The sequence below is a fragment of the Lacerta agilis genome, chromosome 2 (assembly GCF_009819535.1).
Source record: "Lacerta agilis isolate rLacAgi1 chromosome 2, rLacAgi1.pri, whole genome shotgun sequence".
NCBI lineage: Eukaryota > Metazoa > Chordata > Lepidosauria > Squamata > Lacertidae > Lacerta > Lacerta agilis.
Window position 1 is genome coordinate 110,536,562 of NC_046313.1, and position 18,755 is coordinate 110,555,316.

Below are 18,755 nucleotides of genomic sequence, written 5' to 3' on the forward strand. Positions count from 1 at the left end.
ATTTTTACTATTTATACACCACACATCTTATTACGTTGCCCCAGCCACTCTGGGCAGCTTCCAACATGTATAAAAAATATAATAAAACATTAAACATTAAAAATCTTTCCTATACAGGATTGCCTTCAGGTGGCTCAGGGGTTGGATAACTCCATACCCTCCAACATTTCTTCAATGAAAATAGGGACACCCTAAGGAAAAGCAAGACATTCTGGGATCAAATCAGAAACCAGGACAGCTTCTCTAAATCACGGACATCCCTGGACAATAGTGACACTTGGAGGGTCTGTCTTTTCCAGCTTTTTCATTCGCTGCCTCTGGCCGCCTGCTTCCATTTAGCAGAGGAGGGGAGAGGTTTTGGTTTTCATACTACTTCTCCACCCTCACCCCCAATATAACCAAAAATACAAGGAGACACACACACACCATTTTGGAATGAGGACCAAAAAAATAAAACCGTTTTACTATTTTATTTCTTATTTTCACACTTCAATCTATCTCTAAATTGTATTGTTTATAGCCAATGGCCACCACAATACAATATGAGCACAAATCACACAGCTGCAAAACAAAAGACATTGCATGCAGCAGACTAGGATAAATTTATAGAGTCCAAAATTTATATTCACATTTGTTTCAATTTGAAGGTTATAGGGCAGCAGAGTCCAGGTGGTGAGGTCCAGATTACAGCTTCCATCATCGACTGTCAGCCCTGCTGGCTGAAGCTGATGGGAACTGGACAACAAAATCTGGGCACACCTCAATGGCTATGCTCTAATAAAAGAATCTACAAAAGATTAAGGGACTGGTCCAGAAGACAATGAACTGAGAATAAGCTCCACTGAATTATCTTGGAGCACGTGTAGCTACGAGGAGGCTGCATTTGCGGCAGGGTTTGGAAGCTGGTCCCTGACACAAATCCCCTTATTTCTTCCTCTGGAGACGTGAAATCTACAACTCAGTGAGGTTTCCCTGATGATATGGGTGCAGGGATTGCTTTCTAGTAATCCAGGAATACAAAAACGCATGTCAACAGCTGGTGGAGGTCTTGTGGAGAGGGAGAAATGGAAAAATAAAAAAATGAAACCAGGATTGGACATCATGGACGTTGAAATTAATTGTTTGGAACTGCTGAAAGTGTTGCTGTCTCTTTTGGAACAAAGCTGCAATGAATCCTCTCCGAGGACCTCTACAAAGATGTCAACAGAGCTTTTAGCAAATAAATGTTCCCTTTTAGAGCAATCATTTTGGTCTGGAGAGAAACGTCTCCTGGGCCTGAGAGGTAGATTTGGTCCCCTTAAGGATTAAGCAATCCTGACTTGGGTTTTGTTCCCCGACAGCCAAAAGAAAGGGAGGAGCATCTCTCCAGAGAACAGGGCTCCTAGGAAGGTGTAGAGATGGGCTCCTGTGTCAGCATCGAAGTAAGACACCTCCCTCCCTTCATAGTTCACAGTCACTCGGATCCGTTTGGGCTTCTTGCTCAGGGACAGAGGAGGGTTGTCAGGGGGGTTGAAGGCACTGTACCAACCTCCCCTCTTCCCCACAGCCCAGACCCCTCCCTCAGGACTTAAGGCTAAGCAGCCCTTTCTCCTCACCGACTTCCTGGCAACTCCAATAGCCCACATTTCCTCACTTCCCACAATGACTTCCCAGTAATGGCTGCCTTTGGTGAAGCCCTCACGTCCCAGCACAGCGGGATCACTGTAGAATCTCTCAGAATTGTTGGGCAGGTGTTGGTATTCGTCTCGCCATCTCACACTTTTGCAGTCCTCAGACAGGACAAGCCGAGGATAAGCTGTGCCTGGATCCAGAACAACATTTGCTGTTGGGGAGAGAGATGAGGCATAAGGGAAAGAGGCAGAATCTGTGGAAAGAGAGGACACCCCAATACAAGACGCACCCCGAGAACCAGGTTCCCTCTCTCATGAAATAGGACTTCCTTGCATTGCATTCTGGATTGGGACCCTCCTCTCCTTTCTCCAGATGATAAATACCCTTTTTGCTGTCTTTTAAAATCAGGCTATTTTTCCCTTATTCAACGTATGTTGCTGGATGAACATTTTGTATATTCTGTTCATTGTCTTACATTTTTCTGACTTTAAATGGCTTTTACGTTGTGTATTTTATCTGCTGAAGTCATTTTGAGACATTTTCTCTGTATAAAAAGATTGATAAATGTAATAAAGAAACAAAAAAATAACATTATTTATGCTTTTACCCCTCCTGTCAATCCAGGTATCTCAAATGACCCAGAAAATGTTTATTTTGCTTTTTTTGTGTGAGTGGATCCAGGAATTGGATACCATGATGGCTGCAACATTACAACAATGCAATTCACTCAAGTTAAGCTACTGATGGTTCCAAGGTCTGGGGGACAGGCTGTTTAAACCCAATAAAACAACATTTTCCATCCCCTCTGTGAATTTGGTCTTCCATTGGAAATTCACCTTTCTGAGCCAGTCTGAGGAACACAGTGTCTGAAGAAGGAAGAAGATAGAAAGTTTAAGAACTACAGTGTTGGACCTCTGGTAAATCTTGTCACAAAAATATGACTTCATAACATATTGCACATTGTTTATTTAAAATTAAAGAAGTTAAATTGAATAAATATTTTTTTAAAAAAACACATTGTTGTTGTTGTTATTATTATTATTATACACACACACACACACACACACACACACACACAGTGTTACCTTGGGTTACATATGCTTCAGGTTACATACGCTTCAGGTTACAGACTCCGCTAACCCAGAAATAACACTTCAGGTTAAGAACAGAAATCGTGCTCTGGCGGTGCAGCAGCAGTGGGAGGTCCCATTAGCTAAAGTGGTGCTTCAGGTTAAAAACATTTTCAGGTTAAGAATGGACCCCTGGAACGAATTAAGTACGTAACCAGACGTCCCACTGTACTGCCCTTTACCAGAAGATACCAGAGCGGTTCATATGAGGAACACATTAAAGTAATTAAAGATGTAAAATACAGAAATAATAAATCATACTAGAAAAGATTGTCTATGAACCTCATAGTTCAAAGTAGGATCGATAGTGGTGCATAGGCTCTGCAATACCAGTCTTTGGTAGGAATACAAAGGGAGCTGGCCACAGCCTCACATCTGCCCCAGGTACACTGGAAGTTCCGATGGTGGGGGTTATTATAGCTGCAATTGATTAACATAACAAGAAACTAAACTTGCAGAGGCAAAGCTCTCAAGCAAAAGGAAGTCCCAGATCTTCCAAGTGTCTCTAGTTTCCAGGGACTGTCTGGATTTACAGAAGCTGTTCCAGTTTCTGATTTGTCCTGCTTTTCCTTAGGACATCCCTATTTTCATCGGAGAAATGTTGGAGGGTATGAAGTCCCACCTCACTGAATTTTAATTTCCAGTAGCATTACCCTGGAGCTCTAGAGATGGTTTTTGCATCAAAGGCTGGTAGGATCATATATGGGACGTTGCCTTCTCAGAGCATACGACACAGCTCTGTTGAGCGGTCAGATAAAAGCAGGTTTGCCAAATGAGGTCAGTTTGGAAAGGTTATGGTTTCTCTTCCTTTGCTTTGTGAGCAGTAATGCTTCTATACTCAAATTTCTATATGGTCTGTGAAAGATACTCGGAGTCGAGTGTGAATTTCATGCTCTTTATTTAGCTCATAGTAGTGAGGAGTGCAGTTCCCCCAAAACGTTTGCTTTATATACACTATTTACACAATGGGCCCCACGTGATTGGCTAATTCCGGGATACTCCTGTATGCCAATCAGAGTGTGGATTCACTTCCACCTGGAGCTGGATTGGGTGGCTCCTGCAGACCAATCAGACTGCTGCAATCTCAATCCTATTGTTCTGGGACCAGTCAGACTGCTGCAATCTCAATCCTATTGTTCTGGGACCAGTCAGACTGCTGCAATCTCAATCCTATTGTTCTAGGACCAATCAGACTGCTGCAGTTTGGATCCTATTCAGCTCAGTACATAACACCCCTCCCCTCTAAGTTCCAGTCCTGCCTGGGAGGTTGCATCCATAGTCCTCAAGGTACGCTGGCCGCCTACGTGTGCGTTGCGGCCTGGGCTGCTCCCTGGTCAGGGGTTCTGGTTCTGGCTCGTGTTCCGAGGCTGCTGGTTGTGATGGGGCTGTTTGGTCTGGCGCAACCAGCTCGCTCTGTTGTGGCTCTGGTTCCGGTGCCCTTTCGGCCTCACGGGTCCTCTCAGTATTTACTGATTCTGCCTCCCCTGCCGGCCCCTCCTGCTCTACAGGTCTCAATGCCTCACTGTTCCCTTGGGACTCCTCTGACCTGTCCTCCTCCTGGTTTTCTCCTGGGAATCGTCGCCGTAGCTGGTCGCAGTGGCGGCGCCAGCATTGCCCCCCCTCTGTTAGCACCTCGTATGACACGGGGCCCGTCACCCTGGTGACTGTGGCGGGTACCCATGCTGGGCCTGCCCCAAAATTCTTTGCGTACACTGGATCCTGGGCCACAAAGGTCCAGGGGTTCCTGCCTTCACCCACCACTACCTCATCCTGAGCTCTGTCGGGGTGGAGGCGGTCCAGTCTGATTGCGAGGCGCCGGCCCATTAGTAGTTCAGCAGGGCTCTGGCCAGTCGTTGAGCTGGGGGTGCTGTGCTGTGCTAGAAGGAATGTGGCAAGGCGGTACTCCCAGTCCCCTTGCGTCATGCGGCGTAGGGTGTCCTTGGTGGTCCGCACCATGCGCTCTGCTTGGCCATTGGTGGCAGGGTGGAATGGTGCTGAGCGGATGTGGCGGATGGCATTCTGCGCTGTGAAGGTCTGGAATTCTTCTGACGTAAATGCGGTTCCGTTGTCTGAGACGAGAGTGTCAGGGAGTCCATGGGTTGCAAACAGCCTGCGTAGTACCCGGATGGCTGCGGACGTAGAAGTGGATGGTACCAGTGCGACTTCCAGCCATTTGGTGTAGGAGTCCACCACTATGAAGAATGTTTTCCCCTGGAAGGGGCCAGCAAAGTCCATGTGCAGGCGTGACCATGGTGCTCGGGCGGACTCCCAGGACTGCACTGGGGACCTTGGGGGATCTGGGCGGGATTCTTGGCAGGCCTGGCAGTGTTTGACCCAGGTCTCTATCTCTCCGTCAATCCCTGGCCACCATACATAACTCCTGGCGAGGGCCTTCATTCTCACTACCCCTGGGTGTGTCTCGTGTAGGGCTGCAAGGACCCTTTTGCGAAGGGGCTCAGGAACGACGACCCTGCTTCCCCATAACAGGCACCCCTTGTGGGCCGACAATTCATGTTTACGGGTTGTGTAGCCAGCGAATTTTGGCCCGGGGCTGCTGCTGGGCCATCCCCTCCACACCCAGTCCAGGACCCGGGAGATGACCCTATCTTTCTTGGAATGGTGTGCAACTTCTTGTGCCTGAATAGGGCGGTCGGGAAGCAGCTCCAGGCTCATAACCTCTTGTGCGGGTGCTGGGTCGGGGCCTGTTTCTGGTAGTGGTAGCCTGTTGAGGGCGTCTGCGTGGCCCATCGCTTTCCCCGGGCGATGAATCAGTGCATACTGGTAGCCGGCAAGGAAAATTGACCACCTGAGGACGCGAGGAGACAGCACTTGGGGGGTCTGCTTTTCGGGGGCAAACAAACCAAGCAACGGCTTGTGATCAGTCACCACGGTAAAGGGCCGCCCGTACAAGAAATCATGGAATTTTTTTACTCCCTTCACGATTGCCAGACCTTCCTTGTCGATTTGCGAGTAGTTCCGCTCGGCTGCGGTGAGTGTCTGGGAAAAGTATGCCACTGGCACCTCTCTTCCATCTGGGAGTTGGTGTCCAAGGACAGCGCCGGTGCCATAGGGTGAGGCGTCGCATGCTAGCACCACCGGCAGCCTCTCGTCGAAGTGTGCCAAGACCGAGTTTGAGACGAGCAAGTCCTTGACTGCCTGGAATGCGGCCTCCTGGCGCTGGCCCCACACCCAAGGGGCCCGCTTGTCCAGGAGTCTGTGTAGGGGCTCTGCTACTGCTGCCTTATGGGGAAGGAAGGCATGGTAAAAGTTCAATAGCCCCAAGAAGGCCTGAAGTTCAGTCTTGCCCTTGGGCGCTGGGGCATCACAAATGGCCCGTACCTTGTCCCCAGTCGGGTGGACCCCTTCTGCATCCACCATAAATCCCAGAAAGTCCACCTGAGGCACTCCTAGTAGACACTTTTCCCGCTTCACCTTGAGACCCGCCGTCTGGAAACGGTGCAGAACGGTGCGAAGGCGGTCCTCAAACTCCTCTGCCGTGGGCCCGGCAATCAACACATCATCGAAGAAGGAGGTGACGCCAGGAATCCCTTTAAGCAGCGAGTCCATTAGATTCTGGAATATGCCTGGTGCCACGCTAACACCGAATTGCAGCCGCTTTACCTTGAATGCTCCCCTGTGCGTCACAATCGTCTGTGCCTCTGCTGTGGCTTCATCTACTGGCAGCTGTTGATAGGCTTGGGCCAAGTCCAGCTTGCCAAAAAAATTTGACCCAGCCAGGGTGGCGAGGACATGGCTGACCACTGGCACTGGGTATGCGTGGGCCATGAGGGCCTTGTTTATGGTACATTTGTAGTCTGCGCAGATGCGGACCGAACCATTAGGCTTGACGGGTGTGACGATCGGGGTTTCCCAGGTGGCATTAGGCACAGGCTCCAGCACTCCTTGCTCCACAAGCCGGTCCAATTCCTCGTCTATACGGGGTTTCAGGGCGAACGGGACCCGGCGGGCCTTGAGCCTGACAGGTCGTACTGCGGGGTCCAGCTGTAGGGCAATGGGGGGGCCCGTATACTGTCCCAATTTCCCATCGAAAACTGCCGGAAACTCCTTGCATATGGCGTCCACATCCACTTGTAAGCTAGTGCAGTTCACCCCGGTGACGGCTAGCCCCAGTGGTCCAAACCATGCCAATCCCAGTAAGCTAATGTAGGAGCCCTTGACCACGAGCAAGTCCAGTTGCCGCGTCCGCCCTCGATATTGCACCCTGAAGGTCCCCACCCCCATTGTGGGGACCTTACGTTTCTGGAAGTCCCGGAGGGTGAATGGGGCCGGCCTGAGTTTGGGACCCCCACTAGGGCACAGTTTCCTTAAAGTCCGTGCCGAGATTATGGATAGGGTTGAACCTGTGTCCAGCTCCATGCGGCATGGGGCCCCCTCTATCTGTACCTCTACATAAATTTTCTCTATGTTGGGGTGGGGCAACTGGTATACCTGGTAGTCCGTGGTCTCCGTCGAGTTGCCTTGGTGCGTTGGGCCCCGGGACCTGGGGCTCTTGAGGCGGTCATCTGATGCCTGGCGTCGGATGGGCCGAGCACGACACACCCGGGCGATGTGGCCTGATTTTCTGCACTGCCTGCACTTAGCATTGCGGAAACGGCAGGTCCTCCTCTCGTGATTCTCCCCGCAGCTTGCGCAGTTCCCTCCTTCTGGTCGAGGCAGCTGTGGTGTGTGCATGGCTTGAGTGCGCTGCTGTACTCTGTGCACCTCCTCCCTGTCTGATCCTGAATCGTCGATGAGGTCCTCCTGGTGGACCCTTGGTTGGGACGGCACGCTCGGCCGTGCCTCTTGCATCGACCTCTCGGCGGCTTCTGTTGCCAGGGCCTCCTCCAGAGCGACCTGGAACGTTAGGTCCTTCTTGGCATAGAGGCGTCGTTGCAGCTTCTCGTCCCTCAGGCCACCGACGAGGCGGTCACGCAGCATGTTCTCCAACTCTGAGAAGTTGCAGAACCGAGCGGCTTGGCGGAGGGAGGTCACAAACCCCGTTATGGTTTCCCCCGGGGCTTGCCGCTTTGCATAGAAGGCATTTCGACGAGCCACCACCGAGGGCTGTGGCGAGAAGTGCCCCTTCAGCCGTTCCACTATTGTTTTGTAAGGAACGGTAGCGACATCATCAGGCGCAAGGAGAGCCCGGGCGATTTCGAATGTCTCCTCTCCGCAGACGCTGAAGAATATCGCCCTCTTCTTGGCATTGTTGGTGACCCCTTTAGCTTCTAGAAGAAAGGTGAAACGGGTGGCGTATCCTTCCCAGTCTCCTGATGCTGGGTTGAACGGCGAGAAGCTGCTGTCCGTTGCCATCTTGAGTTCCTTGGGACCCGGAGCTGAAGCCTGGATACACGGTGCGAGGCAGCTGTGCGGCAGGTGGCGTTGCTGCGGTGCTGTGTGTGGCAGTCAGCTCAGCGGGATCCCACCTTCGTCGCCAGTGAAAGATACTCGGAGTCGAGTGTGAATTTCATGCTCTTTATTTAGCTCATAGTAGTGAGGAGTGCAGTTCCCCCAAAACGTTTGCTTTATATACACTATTTACACAATGGGCCCCACGTGATTGGCTAATTCCGGGATACTCCTGTATGCCAATCAGAGTGTGGATTCACTTCCACCTGGAGCTGGATTGGGTGGCTCCTGCAGACCAATCAGACTGCTGCAATCTCAATCCTATTGTTCTGGGACCAGTCAGACTGCTGCAATCTCAATCCTATTGTTCTGGGACCAGTCAGACTGCTGCAATCTCAATCCTATTGTTCTAGGACCAATCAGACTGCTGCAGTTTGGATCCTATTCAGCTCAGTACATAACAGTCTGTTTGGATCTCAATCACAGAAGGCAGAGAACTCAGTTAAATATAGAAGTCATCTTCAACACTGCTTGCACTGCGTCCTATTTTTATGGCCTTAATGTTCTCCACATTGTGGTTGTGGTTTTTGCTGGAAAGTTGATAAAAGCATTTTGGGGGTTTGGGATTCTTTCAAACCAACATTTAGGCAGAGGCTGTTTGGAATGTCCCCCTTATTTCTCCATTGAAATGTGGAATCTCTTTTGAAACCAAGATGATTGCAGCACTAGATTTTTTCATTCTATGATTTGCCATGAGATCTAATAAAGAAGGGGTGGTATAGAAATTAATTAATTAATTAATTAATTAATTAATAAAGCAGATGCAGGTGTGAGTCTGAGGAGGAGGAGATGCCTCAGGAGGGTAATAGGTGCTTGTTGTGAACCTCAAGCAAACCCTTGAGAACCTCCAAAAGGAGCACTCCTGATTGTGTAGATAGGAAACAATATGCAAAGGAGATTCCATATACCGGTAGTTATGAACAGAAACATGTTGGAAGAAAAAAATCAGGTGCTACCACTGACTATTTGGCAAGAACAAAATATAATAAAGAGTCTGGCGTGCTCATTTTCAGACTTATACAATATCTAGCATAAAATCCTCACCACCATTATTCATTACCTTTGAACTGCTTCATGTCACCCTGCAGAAGGGGATTTGTAGCACAGAATTGCGATATCTTTTTCTTCAGCTCTGGAGGGAGATCAACTGGATTCCCCAGTCTCTCTCTTTTCTCATATCTGGTGGAGAAAAACAATGTTAACCCACCCAACTCCAAAATTGCTAAGGAACGCAAAGGAATTGAGAGGAGGAAAGAACTGCTAGAAAGCCAATAGGGAGAGGCAAGCACAGAGGGACTGAGGCCCAGCAGGATGGAGGGCATTCATCCTTACTATGGACGCCAAAGCCTGGGGGCCAGAACACGGTCTCTGAGTCTCCCCACTTACATCTATGCCAATAAAAAGAAACATCAAGTGATACCAATACGCTCAGGGTTTCTCTGTTTCCAGCTTTGCTGCATTGCCTATAACATGCAAAGGGCATAGGGTTGCCATACGTCTGAAATTTTCCAGACATAGCTCAATAACTTTGCCCAAAAAAAGCCCAGCAAATTCTGCATCCAGATTTTAATTTTTTGAAACATGGCAAGCCTAAAAGGGCATAAATTATCTGAGTGATGTTTTTGCACTGTTTGTTCGATCCTTTTCAACCCGGCCCATCAAGGGTTAACGCAGACTCCAGATTGAACTGACTGAACATTCCATGAAGGGTGGGGCGGCTGAATGTTTAAAAGAGAATGGGCAGTTGAGAAGGTGCTTGGGAGAGGGAGTGTGGGGTGGTTGAAAAGAAGGTCTGTGAGAGTAGGTTTAGGTTAGGTAGTTGTAAGGTTATCTATTCTATGATTAACAAAGATATTACCACTGAAACTAAGCTTGTACGCAAAGAAACCTTAATGCAACCATTACGATCTTAAGCAAATAAATTTCCATCTTTAAAGTGCCAGTCAGAAAGTTGTCTGTGTTATTTTCCAGCAAAGGTACATGAAACTAATTTGTGTGGACACTCATTAAAAAGACAAAACTTCCTTCAAGAGTGGAACTATGAGGGTGTGTCTTCGAGGTGCACTGTGAGGGCGAAATAGGCAGACAGAACAATGTTACCTCAGGGAAGAGGTGAGGGGATTTCTAGTGGCTGAACCCCTTATACTGTGGACAAAAGGGATAGTCTCATATTTTGCCTAGAGTTTAAAAGGATACCTGGCCACGTTGGTGCTGGAAAGGGACTCTCTTTTATTTAAAAAGAGAAAGGTTTACAGAAAAGGCTAAAGGGATAAGTGGGAGTTTAGTTTGACCTAAGAAAGGCCTGTTAGCTCTTTTAATAAGTTGAGAGGATGAAGTGGTAAGACGAAAGGAAGGGTCCTTTTGTTCTATCACAACAGCACATTGCATAGCCTACTGGTATTTCATTCCATCACCCATTACACAGCACTGGGCCATTCTCACCCTCATTTCAACCCATTGCTCAGTTCATTTTTGCCTTGATTATGACTTTGGGCTGCTCTAACCATTTGTTAAAATTCAACAAATGGAATCAAATGCAACTCGTAAAAGCACTTCAAGAAATAGAATTCTTTGTCATTTTCTGAGAAAGAGAATAAAGGAGCAGAAAAACAGGTTGGACATGAGGGGCTCCAAAGAGGGCTCCTCTTCTTACCTGTGAAATGCTGCAGGTGTGGGGAACCCTCTCTCCCTTCGAGCCAGGAGGGGCAGGTTTTATGTGATGGGCTCCTGGACCCTTCCCAGCCTCATGAGGAGAAGCTACTGGAAACTGAGAAGGACCCACTTACCTCTGCAAGGTGCTTCTCACATCCTAGAGAGAAAAAGAGGGAGAGAGAGAAAAGAAGGGAAATCAGTGCCTGCCACAAAATAGACCCAGGATAGGATTCGCTCTGGCCCTTTCGCGCTGTTGGTTTCCCATGGAGGATATATTCATGAGATTATTGTCAACAGACAAAATGGTTCCATTTTGACGCAGTGAAAGGTGATCTATTAGATGCAATTGAATAGAACAAAGCTGCTCCCGCTTTTTAAAATGTGCAGGGAAACATCCCCGTTTTCCAAATTCTTCATGCAACATAAGAGAGAAAAACCACATTTGCAAATGATGGAAAGAAGCTCCCATAAAATTGTAGAGTTGGAAGGGAATTCAAGAGTCATCCTGTCCCTCTATAGAACAGCCCTGGCAACCAGCTCTGGGCGGATCCCAAAATAAGAATAATTCCCTTATGAACACACATTCAGCTGCTTCTGCCACGGCCTTACCCGGAGGAGTTCACTTCCTGGCTGCTGGCGTTTCTCCTCCATCTCCTGGATGATCCTTTGAAGAGAGGAGAGTTCCTCGGAGAGCTGGTCCATGAGCTGATCCCTTGTTGCTGCAATTTCTTTCTCCACCTTTTCCATCTGATTCAGCAGGCGTTTCTCTTGCTTTTTGAGAAACTGGCGCAGTTGCCTGAAATCATTGGCTGCCTTTTGCCTCTCCGTTTCTGTTAATTTCTGCAAGAAGCAGAATAAAATAGAAGAGGAAAGGAATTCAGCATCTCTATTTGTGTCCAGTCTTCGCGGAATAGAGGGGTGTTGTGAGAATTCCACAGGAAGGGCAACCTGGCTACTCAAAGGCACGATGAGGAGTCAGGAAGATGCTGACTCTGAGACTTCTAGACTGGGTGGGAAGCGTTGGGAGTAAAATGCCAAGGATTGTAACAAGTAATTTGACCCAGAAATGGTGGTGTAAAGCAGTGTCCCCCAACGAGGGCGTCCCCCCATGATATTTTAAGGGGGCCACAGGTGAAAAATGCATAAATGGGGGCCACAGCAAGAGACTAGGGGGCCACAGAGGGAAGTGAAAAGTGAAGAAAGAAAATACTCATTGGCTGGCTATTCACTTGGCGATCCCAAGAGGGTAACGGGGTAGCCAACCAGGGCCTGGCACTCCTTTTTGCCATGTGCATTTTCTTGGAGTAGTCCTGGTTTTTTTCTGGCAGGAGAGGGTGATTGCTGAAGATCCCAATTCGACCAATAGAGCCCACAATCCAGAACCCCAATGTCAGGTAAATGCGGTGGTGGGGTGGCAATGGGTAGGTCTGGGTGAGCCGGAACTGCTTTTTGCTGCCCCTTACTGTTGGGCATGGTGGCAGCCTGGGCCTGACTCTGCAATCCACCCCAGTGCCTTTGGATGTTGCCGAGACGCTTTATAGGTTAAAACCAGCACTTTTAATTGGGCCCGGAAACTAATTGGTAGCCAGTGCAGTCAGGCCAGGAAAGTCAGAAGAAAGTCACTCTGCAGACAGTGGGCCTTACAGGTAACAAATTTTAGGAGAGATAAGGGCTTTCCAAAGGACAGATGTTCTGAGGACTTGGGCTGCCTCTTGGCTTTTGTTTCTCTGCATTTTATATGAAGTTTCTCAATATGAGGGTGATGGTTTACATCCTCCTTCCCTTCCCAGTGTCCAGGTCACTTACAAGCAGGTCTTCGCTTTCCCTTTTCACTGCTGCTTTTTTTACCAGAATTTTCTCTCTCTCCTCCAGCAGATTCTTCAGGCAACCATCCATCACATTCTGAAGAGAAAACAACAACTCAGAATTGATTAAGAGAGAGTAGAGCTAGACAATATGCTTATTTTCTGCCATGCATTCAAGCGCCTGGGAGCAAGGTCAGCCCTGTGCTTAGGCAGAGTGAGACAGCTGCCTCCTGCTGTGAATGCTGAGGAGAAAAGTGTGACTGCAAAGTGTTGGGAGGGCAGTGCTGTGAGGGGGCTCCAACCTGCCCTGTGTCACACAAACTAGTCTGCTACGCTCCAGGGGCAATGGATGATTCTCTAGTTTACCACAGTTCAAGTAAGGACTTGTCCACTCTTTCTCAGGTCTCTCTGCTTCCCTCCCTCCCAGGAAAACTGCTCTTTAGTGCTCAGTCGGAGAAAATAGCAATCTGGGTTTTCAATGGATTGACATTGGTTCTGATTTAGAGATGAAGTGCAGGTTTTCCCTGGGAAAGGGGGGAAACACTCACTTCTGTGCTTTCTAAGCACAGGGCATGCACAGGGCGGGTGCCACTACCAATAAATATTTGAATGAGAGGTAGAAAATAATCTGAAATTAAAAATATTTGAAGAAATAAAAGAGTTAATGAAAGATTGGTTGCAATATCATCAGTTAAATTATGTGTTTAATGAGGACAAAAAGAACAATGGTTTTGATATAATAAGATCCAGGCTGGAGATAGATTTATTGGATGATAAGTGAAAAACTATAATCCAAAATGTATAAATTACTATTGGAATGCCATACCAAAGATGGGATTAAAGTGGTAATGATACAATGGGCTACAGATTTCTGATATAATATTCAGTTAGAATCATGGGGAAAGCTATGGAATGAAGGAATCAAATTCACCACATGCAGTGCATTAAAAGAAAATGTTATGAAAATGATGTATAGATGTATTTAACACCAACTAAACTTGCTAATATGTATAGGACAAGAAATAAGGAGTGTTTGAAAGGTAAAGAAAAGGAAGGGAATTTTTTATCATATGTGGTGGACTTGTGATAAGGTAAAAGCATATTGGGAAATGATAAGTTAAAGAAAATGTATGATAAGTTAAAGAAAATGTATAAGAGCACCTTTGTCAAAAAATCAGAAGCATTTTTATTGGGTATAGTGGGTGAAGAGATACCAAAGGGAGATCAAAAACTGCAGCAAGAATTATTTTAGTCCAAAAATGGAAGCAACAATAAATACCAATGAAAGAAGAGTGGCAGATGAAAATGATGGACTTTGTGGGACCGGCAAAGCTGACTGGAAACAAACGTGAATCAAGCTTTCTACAAAGACTGGAGTAAATTTATACAACACTTGAAGGACCATTGTAAGCAATTAACAACACTACCAGGGTTGTAAGAAGACTTGTAATGATAATTGTTAGTACCCTTTTATATTTATTTAAAAACTATTATATTTTGAATGAGTGAAACAGAAAACAGAAAATGTATAAATGCTATTATACACAATTGAATTTTGAAAACTATATATATATATATATATATATATATATATATATATATATATGAATGAATAGTTGGGTCTCAAGCCCTGAATTATATTGTTAATGGTCAAGGTTCTACACACTACCTGGCATAGGTTCGTACTGATGATGTTTTTGTACTATATTGTAGAGGCAGCATACAGTGGCTGCGTATGAAAAGTATAGAGAAAAGCCATCCTCATTAGCAATTCATAAGCAATAGAAATGAGAAGCAAATATGCTACAGGTACCATTAGGCATGCAATTTTCAAGTAAATGTATAGAGCAGGCATCCCTAATCTTCCAGCTGGGACTACAACTCCTGTCATCCCTAGCTAGCAGGACCAGTAGTCAGAGACGATGAGAATTGTAGTCCAAAACCAGCTGGAGGGCTGAGTTTGGGGGTGCCTGGTATAGAGTATTTTTTCCCCTTGGGTTTGACAATTGGTCCACAGATGCATGAAGTCCTTGGTGCTTTACTTTATATTCACTTGCTAAGTACATAGGAAGTACTAAGTACTTTGTGGACTTCAGCATCAGTTCAATGAACAGAAGGTGCAGCTGCTGGACAGGGCGACATTAACTAGCACAGGGTGGTTCTATCATTAAGCATACAGGCTTGAAGCTGCTCTATCTCCTTGCAGAGGATGCAATCCTAGGTTAGAAATGAGTAGTTGCAAAGTGCTTTCTGTCATTTTCAAGTAAGACCCGTTTGTATAACTCCCGCTATTTCCATAAATGATATTTTTACTAGAGGCTTGTGTTAATTGCTGAAACAGGCACACAGCCTAAAGGGTAAATACAAATATTTACAAATAAATACAAATATTGCCATTTTTAGGGCAATTTCCTGTTTGCTTTCAGCCTTAATTCACATTATGAGTAGTTATTCTAAAGTTCAGTTTACATTGCTAGACATCATGTGAGCAGAGTTTTTCAAAACTAAATTTAATCAAGAGTTATCTTAGGTCCACTATGAGTCAAGCTCAGATCTCTAGCTTAGCCATCTTGTCAATTGAAAACAAAGTAGCGAAAGGAATTGATTTGGATGATGTGATTTCAAAAATTGCAGAGAACAAAGTTAAGAAAAAGGGGTTTTAAGTGCTTTTTTCACAATGTTAAGTACCAGTAAACAAACCAGAAAATAACACCTGCAACTGTATATTAGTTTTCCTTCTTTTAATAATTTCAATGTGTGTGGTAGGGTGACAAGAAATTTTCCGCACTGGGTACCACCTGACCTTGCTACGCCACTGAGCATAAGTGTGGATGAACCCTAAGATTCTCCTGTCAGACTGCACAGCTGCTGTGTTTGCATTGCAATGAGGAGAAGGGTGTTACCTTGTTCTTCGCCTCTTGGGGTGGATGAAACTATCCTTTACAAAATGTTCCAGGAAATGTCAAAACAAAGAATCCCTTCCTACAGAATCCTTTTAGGGGAAAGATGGGAGCCCCCATTACCTACAGGGCTGGAATTCCTCACCCCTGATCTAGCCCCTGCCCTCCCCTTGCTGTGGTGTTGGAACAATGGAAGCTGCTTTCATTTGAAGGGAGAAGGTGGAAGTGAAGGTACCCTCCAATATTTGAAATTTGGTGAGGGGACAGAAAACTAGAAGCACACTTGCATTGGGAGTTGCTTTCCAGACACATTGAGGCAATATTCTGCAAAGAGAAAGCGGGGCGGGGAGGAGGAAGGAGTCAGTTATCAAGTGCCAAGATGACTTTGTACCTTGTACTCCTGGACAACTTCTTCCTTGAGGACCACAGTGTGCAACTCATGTTCTGGGGAACGTTCGCAAAACATGCACACCAATTCTTTATCGTCTCTGCAGAACAGGTGGAGTCTTTCCTTGTGTCTCTCACATAGCTCCTTTCCTCGGAGTTTAAACTTTTCCGATATATTTGCCAGGTCCCAGTTGGGACGGAAATTCCCTTTCTGGATCTTGGCTCTGCAGACCGGACACTCCAAGTCCCCCACACCCTTTTCTTCCCATTTATCGCTGCAGTTCTGGATGCAACCCTGACAGAAATTGTGGCCGCAGTCCAAGGTCACGGGGTCTGTCAGATAGTCCCTGCAGATGGGGCACTTGACTTCATCCTCCACATCTGTGGATGGAGAATAAGAGGCCATGGTGGAGGAAGTGTCTGCGGCTTTGTTGATAGAAGAGGCAGCTGTAGAAGAAAAAAAGCAAAATGAGAAGCAGCAAGAGAAGGACAAAGGCCAGTTGGGGGGGAAACTATTGGTCAATAAGCATTTCCAAATCCTTCCAGTGGGGAGTGACGGTGTCTCTGGGTGGATGTCTTATTTTCCACAGGATTGTGAAGGAGAAGGGAAGGGTTAAAACACTCCTGCATGCTCACTGAAACTGACTAAAGAGCCCTTTCTAAGCAACCACCTGCCTGGGAGCATAAATTGGGGTCTAGTGGTACTCACCCCTGGATTAGCTTTCTCTTGCTGCCAAGATGCTGGGCTGACTGATGAACGAGAATTTCTGAGGTTTCCTTTTCCCCCGGTCAGCTATTCCTTCTCTTGCTTCCTCGCCCTTTTTTATGACAGGGCAAAGAAGTGTGTATTATGTACAGAATGATGCAAATACAACCAGGAACTGTTGCCTTAAATGGTGCTTCTGGGAATGCTCATCTTCCTCCCTCTCTCCCTTCTCAAATATCCCTGATTTCCTTTTCATTTTTGCTCCACCCTCAGTATAGAAGTGTGCATTTAAAGAAAGAAAGAAAGAAAGAAAGAAAGAAAGAAAACCATCCTTCTCCATCTATCTTTAATTGAGCATTCGTGTGAGATGTCTTTATACTAAATAGAACAAAGGCATGGTTTCTTTTGGGGAGGCATGGAAGGCTTTTGTTAATCAGAAATATTACAGTAAATGGTTAATGAGTAAGTGCTTTGACATTTATAGCATGAACTTTGCCTGACACTTCAGCCACACCCATTTTGTTCCTGGTGCAGAAATAAACTGGGTGTTCCTCTGTGTGTTCTGGGAGATCAAGAGGAAGGGAACTGGTCACAGCAGGAGGAAGATTCCCTGGCTTCGCCAGCAGCCTGTCTGATCTTTTCCTCTCCCCCCCCCCCCCAAGCATCTGCCTCTGTTTCTGGACTTCTCTCTGGTGCAGACTCTCCCTGCTCACTAATCCCTGTTGCCCCTTCAGCTTCTGACACCTCCTCCCCCTCTTTCTTCCTCTGACCACTCATAGTCACCCCACCACTACTCCCCTAGTTCTGAGCTTTCTTCCCCTTCTCTTAGGGGTTCCCCAGCTGGCATCTCCCACCACTCCTCCACATCCAGTCAGTCCATGGCAGTATGCCTTTCTTTGCTTCCTTCATTGCCACTCGGTGTGCTTGGTGGTGAGCCCTTACAAATTTTTGTTAACATTTGACAGGATCTTTTCTCCAGTTGTGTTTGAGCTGTCTCCTAGCTTGCTTCTTTACCCTACACTCTGGAGTATACCAGGGAGCCAAGTGGGCTCCACAAAGTGGGAGAGGGCTCTCGGGGGCAAGCATGTCAATGACCCGAGCCATTCAGATGTTGCAGAGGTCAGTCAGGGCTTTGACAGCACTAGTCACCAACTGCCTGCGCCATGTGCTCCTTACCTGGCCTGCTCTATTTCCCCCATAATATCTCCCCCTACTCTGAAGCACTGTAATTAGCCCCCCCCCTTCTCCCTAGCTCTCCTCTCTTCCCAGGCACATCCTGCGCTCTTTCATTTAAAGCAAAACAACCAAAATTTAAATACCCACAGATTAAAAGCCATTTTAAATTTTTTAGACATTTGGGGCAGTAAAACCAGTAACAGAGACCTGAAAAGGAGACCCTAAACACTGCCCCAACCCAAGAATCATAGAGTTGGAAGAGACCACAAGGGCCATCCAGTCCAACCCCCTGCCAAGCAGGAAACACCATCAAAGCATTCCTGACAGATGGCTGTCAAGCCTCTGCTTAAAGACCTCCAAAGAAGGAGACTCCACCACACTCCTTGGTAGCAAATTCCACTGCCGAACAGCTCTCACTGTCAGGAAGTTCTTCCTAATGTTTAGGTGGAATCTTCTTTCTTGTAGTTTGAATCCATTGCTCCATGTCCGCTTCTCTGGAGCAGCAGAAAACAACCTTTCTCCCTCCTCTATATGACATCCTTTTATATATTTGAACATGGCTAGCATATCACCCCTTAACCTTCTCTTCTCCAGACTAAACATACCCAGCTGCCTAAGCCATTCCTCATAAGGCATCGCTTCCAGGCCTTTAACCATTTTGGTTGCCCTCCTCTGACCAGAGCAGAATACAGTGGTACTATTACTTCCCTTGATCTAGATGCTTTACTCCTATTGATGCAGCCCAGAATTACATTGGCTTTTTTTAGCTGCTGCATCACAGTTGACTCATGTCAAGTTTATGGTCTACCAAGACTCCTAGATCCTTTTCACATGTACTGCTCTCAAGCCAGGTGTTACCCATCCTGTAGTGTGCCTTTCATTTTTTTTGCCCAAGTGTAGTACTTTACATTTCTCCTTGTTAAAATTCATCTTGTTTGCTTTGTCCCAGTTCTCTAATCTGTTAAGGTCATTTTGAAGT

General features: G+C 46.6%; 2 protein-coding genes across 2 annotated transcripts in view; both read right to left on the reverse strand.

Annotated features, from left to right (window-relative positions):
- LOC117042634 (zinc finger protein 271-like) overlaps nt 1-18,755 on the reverse strand; it is a 54,593-nt gene that overhangs the window by 16,400 nt on the left and 19,438 nt on the right. The gene's annotated exons all lie outside the window — the stretch shown is intronic.
- Nucleotides 463-16,799, reverse strand: LOC117042740 (tripartite motif-containing protein 10-like). The gene is made up of 8 exons (XM_033142367.1): nt 16,604-16,799; nt 15,899-16,341; nt 12,609-12,704; nt 11,412-11,642; nt 10,937-10,959; nt 9,211-9,329; nt 2,448-2,477; nt 463-1,822 (listed from the first exon to the last, which is right to left on the reverse strand). The coding sequence occupies exons 2-8, from the start codon at nt 16,298-16,300 to the stop codon at nt 1,305-1,307; spliced, it is 1,419 nt and encodes a 472-aa protein (XP_032998258.1). The 5' UTR covers nt 16,301-16,341; nt 16,604-16,799; the 3' UTR covers nt 463-1,304.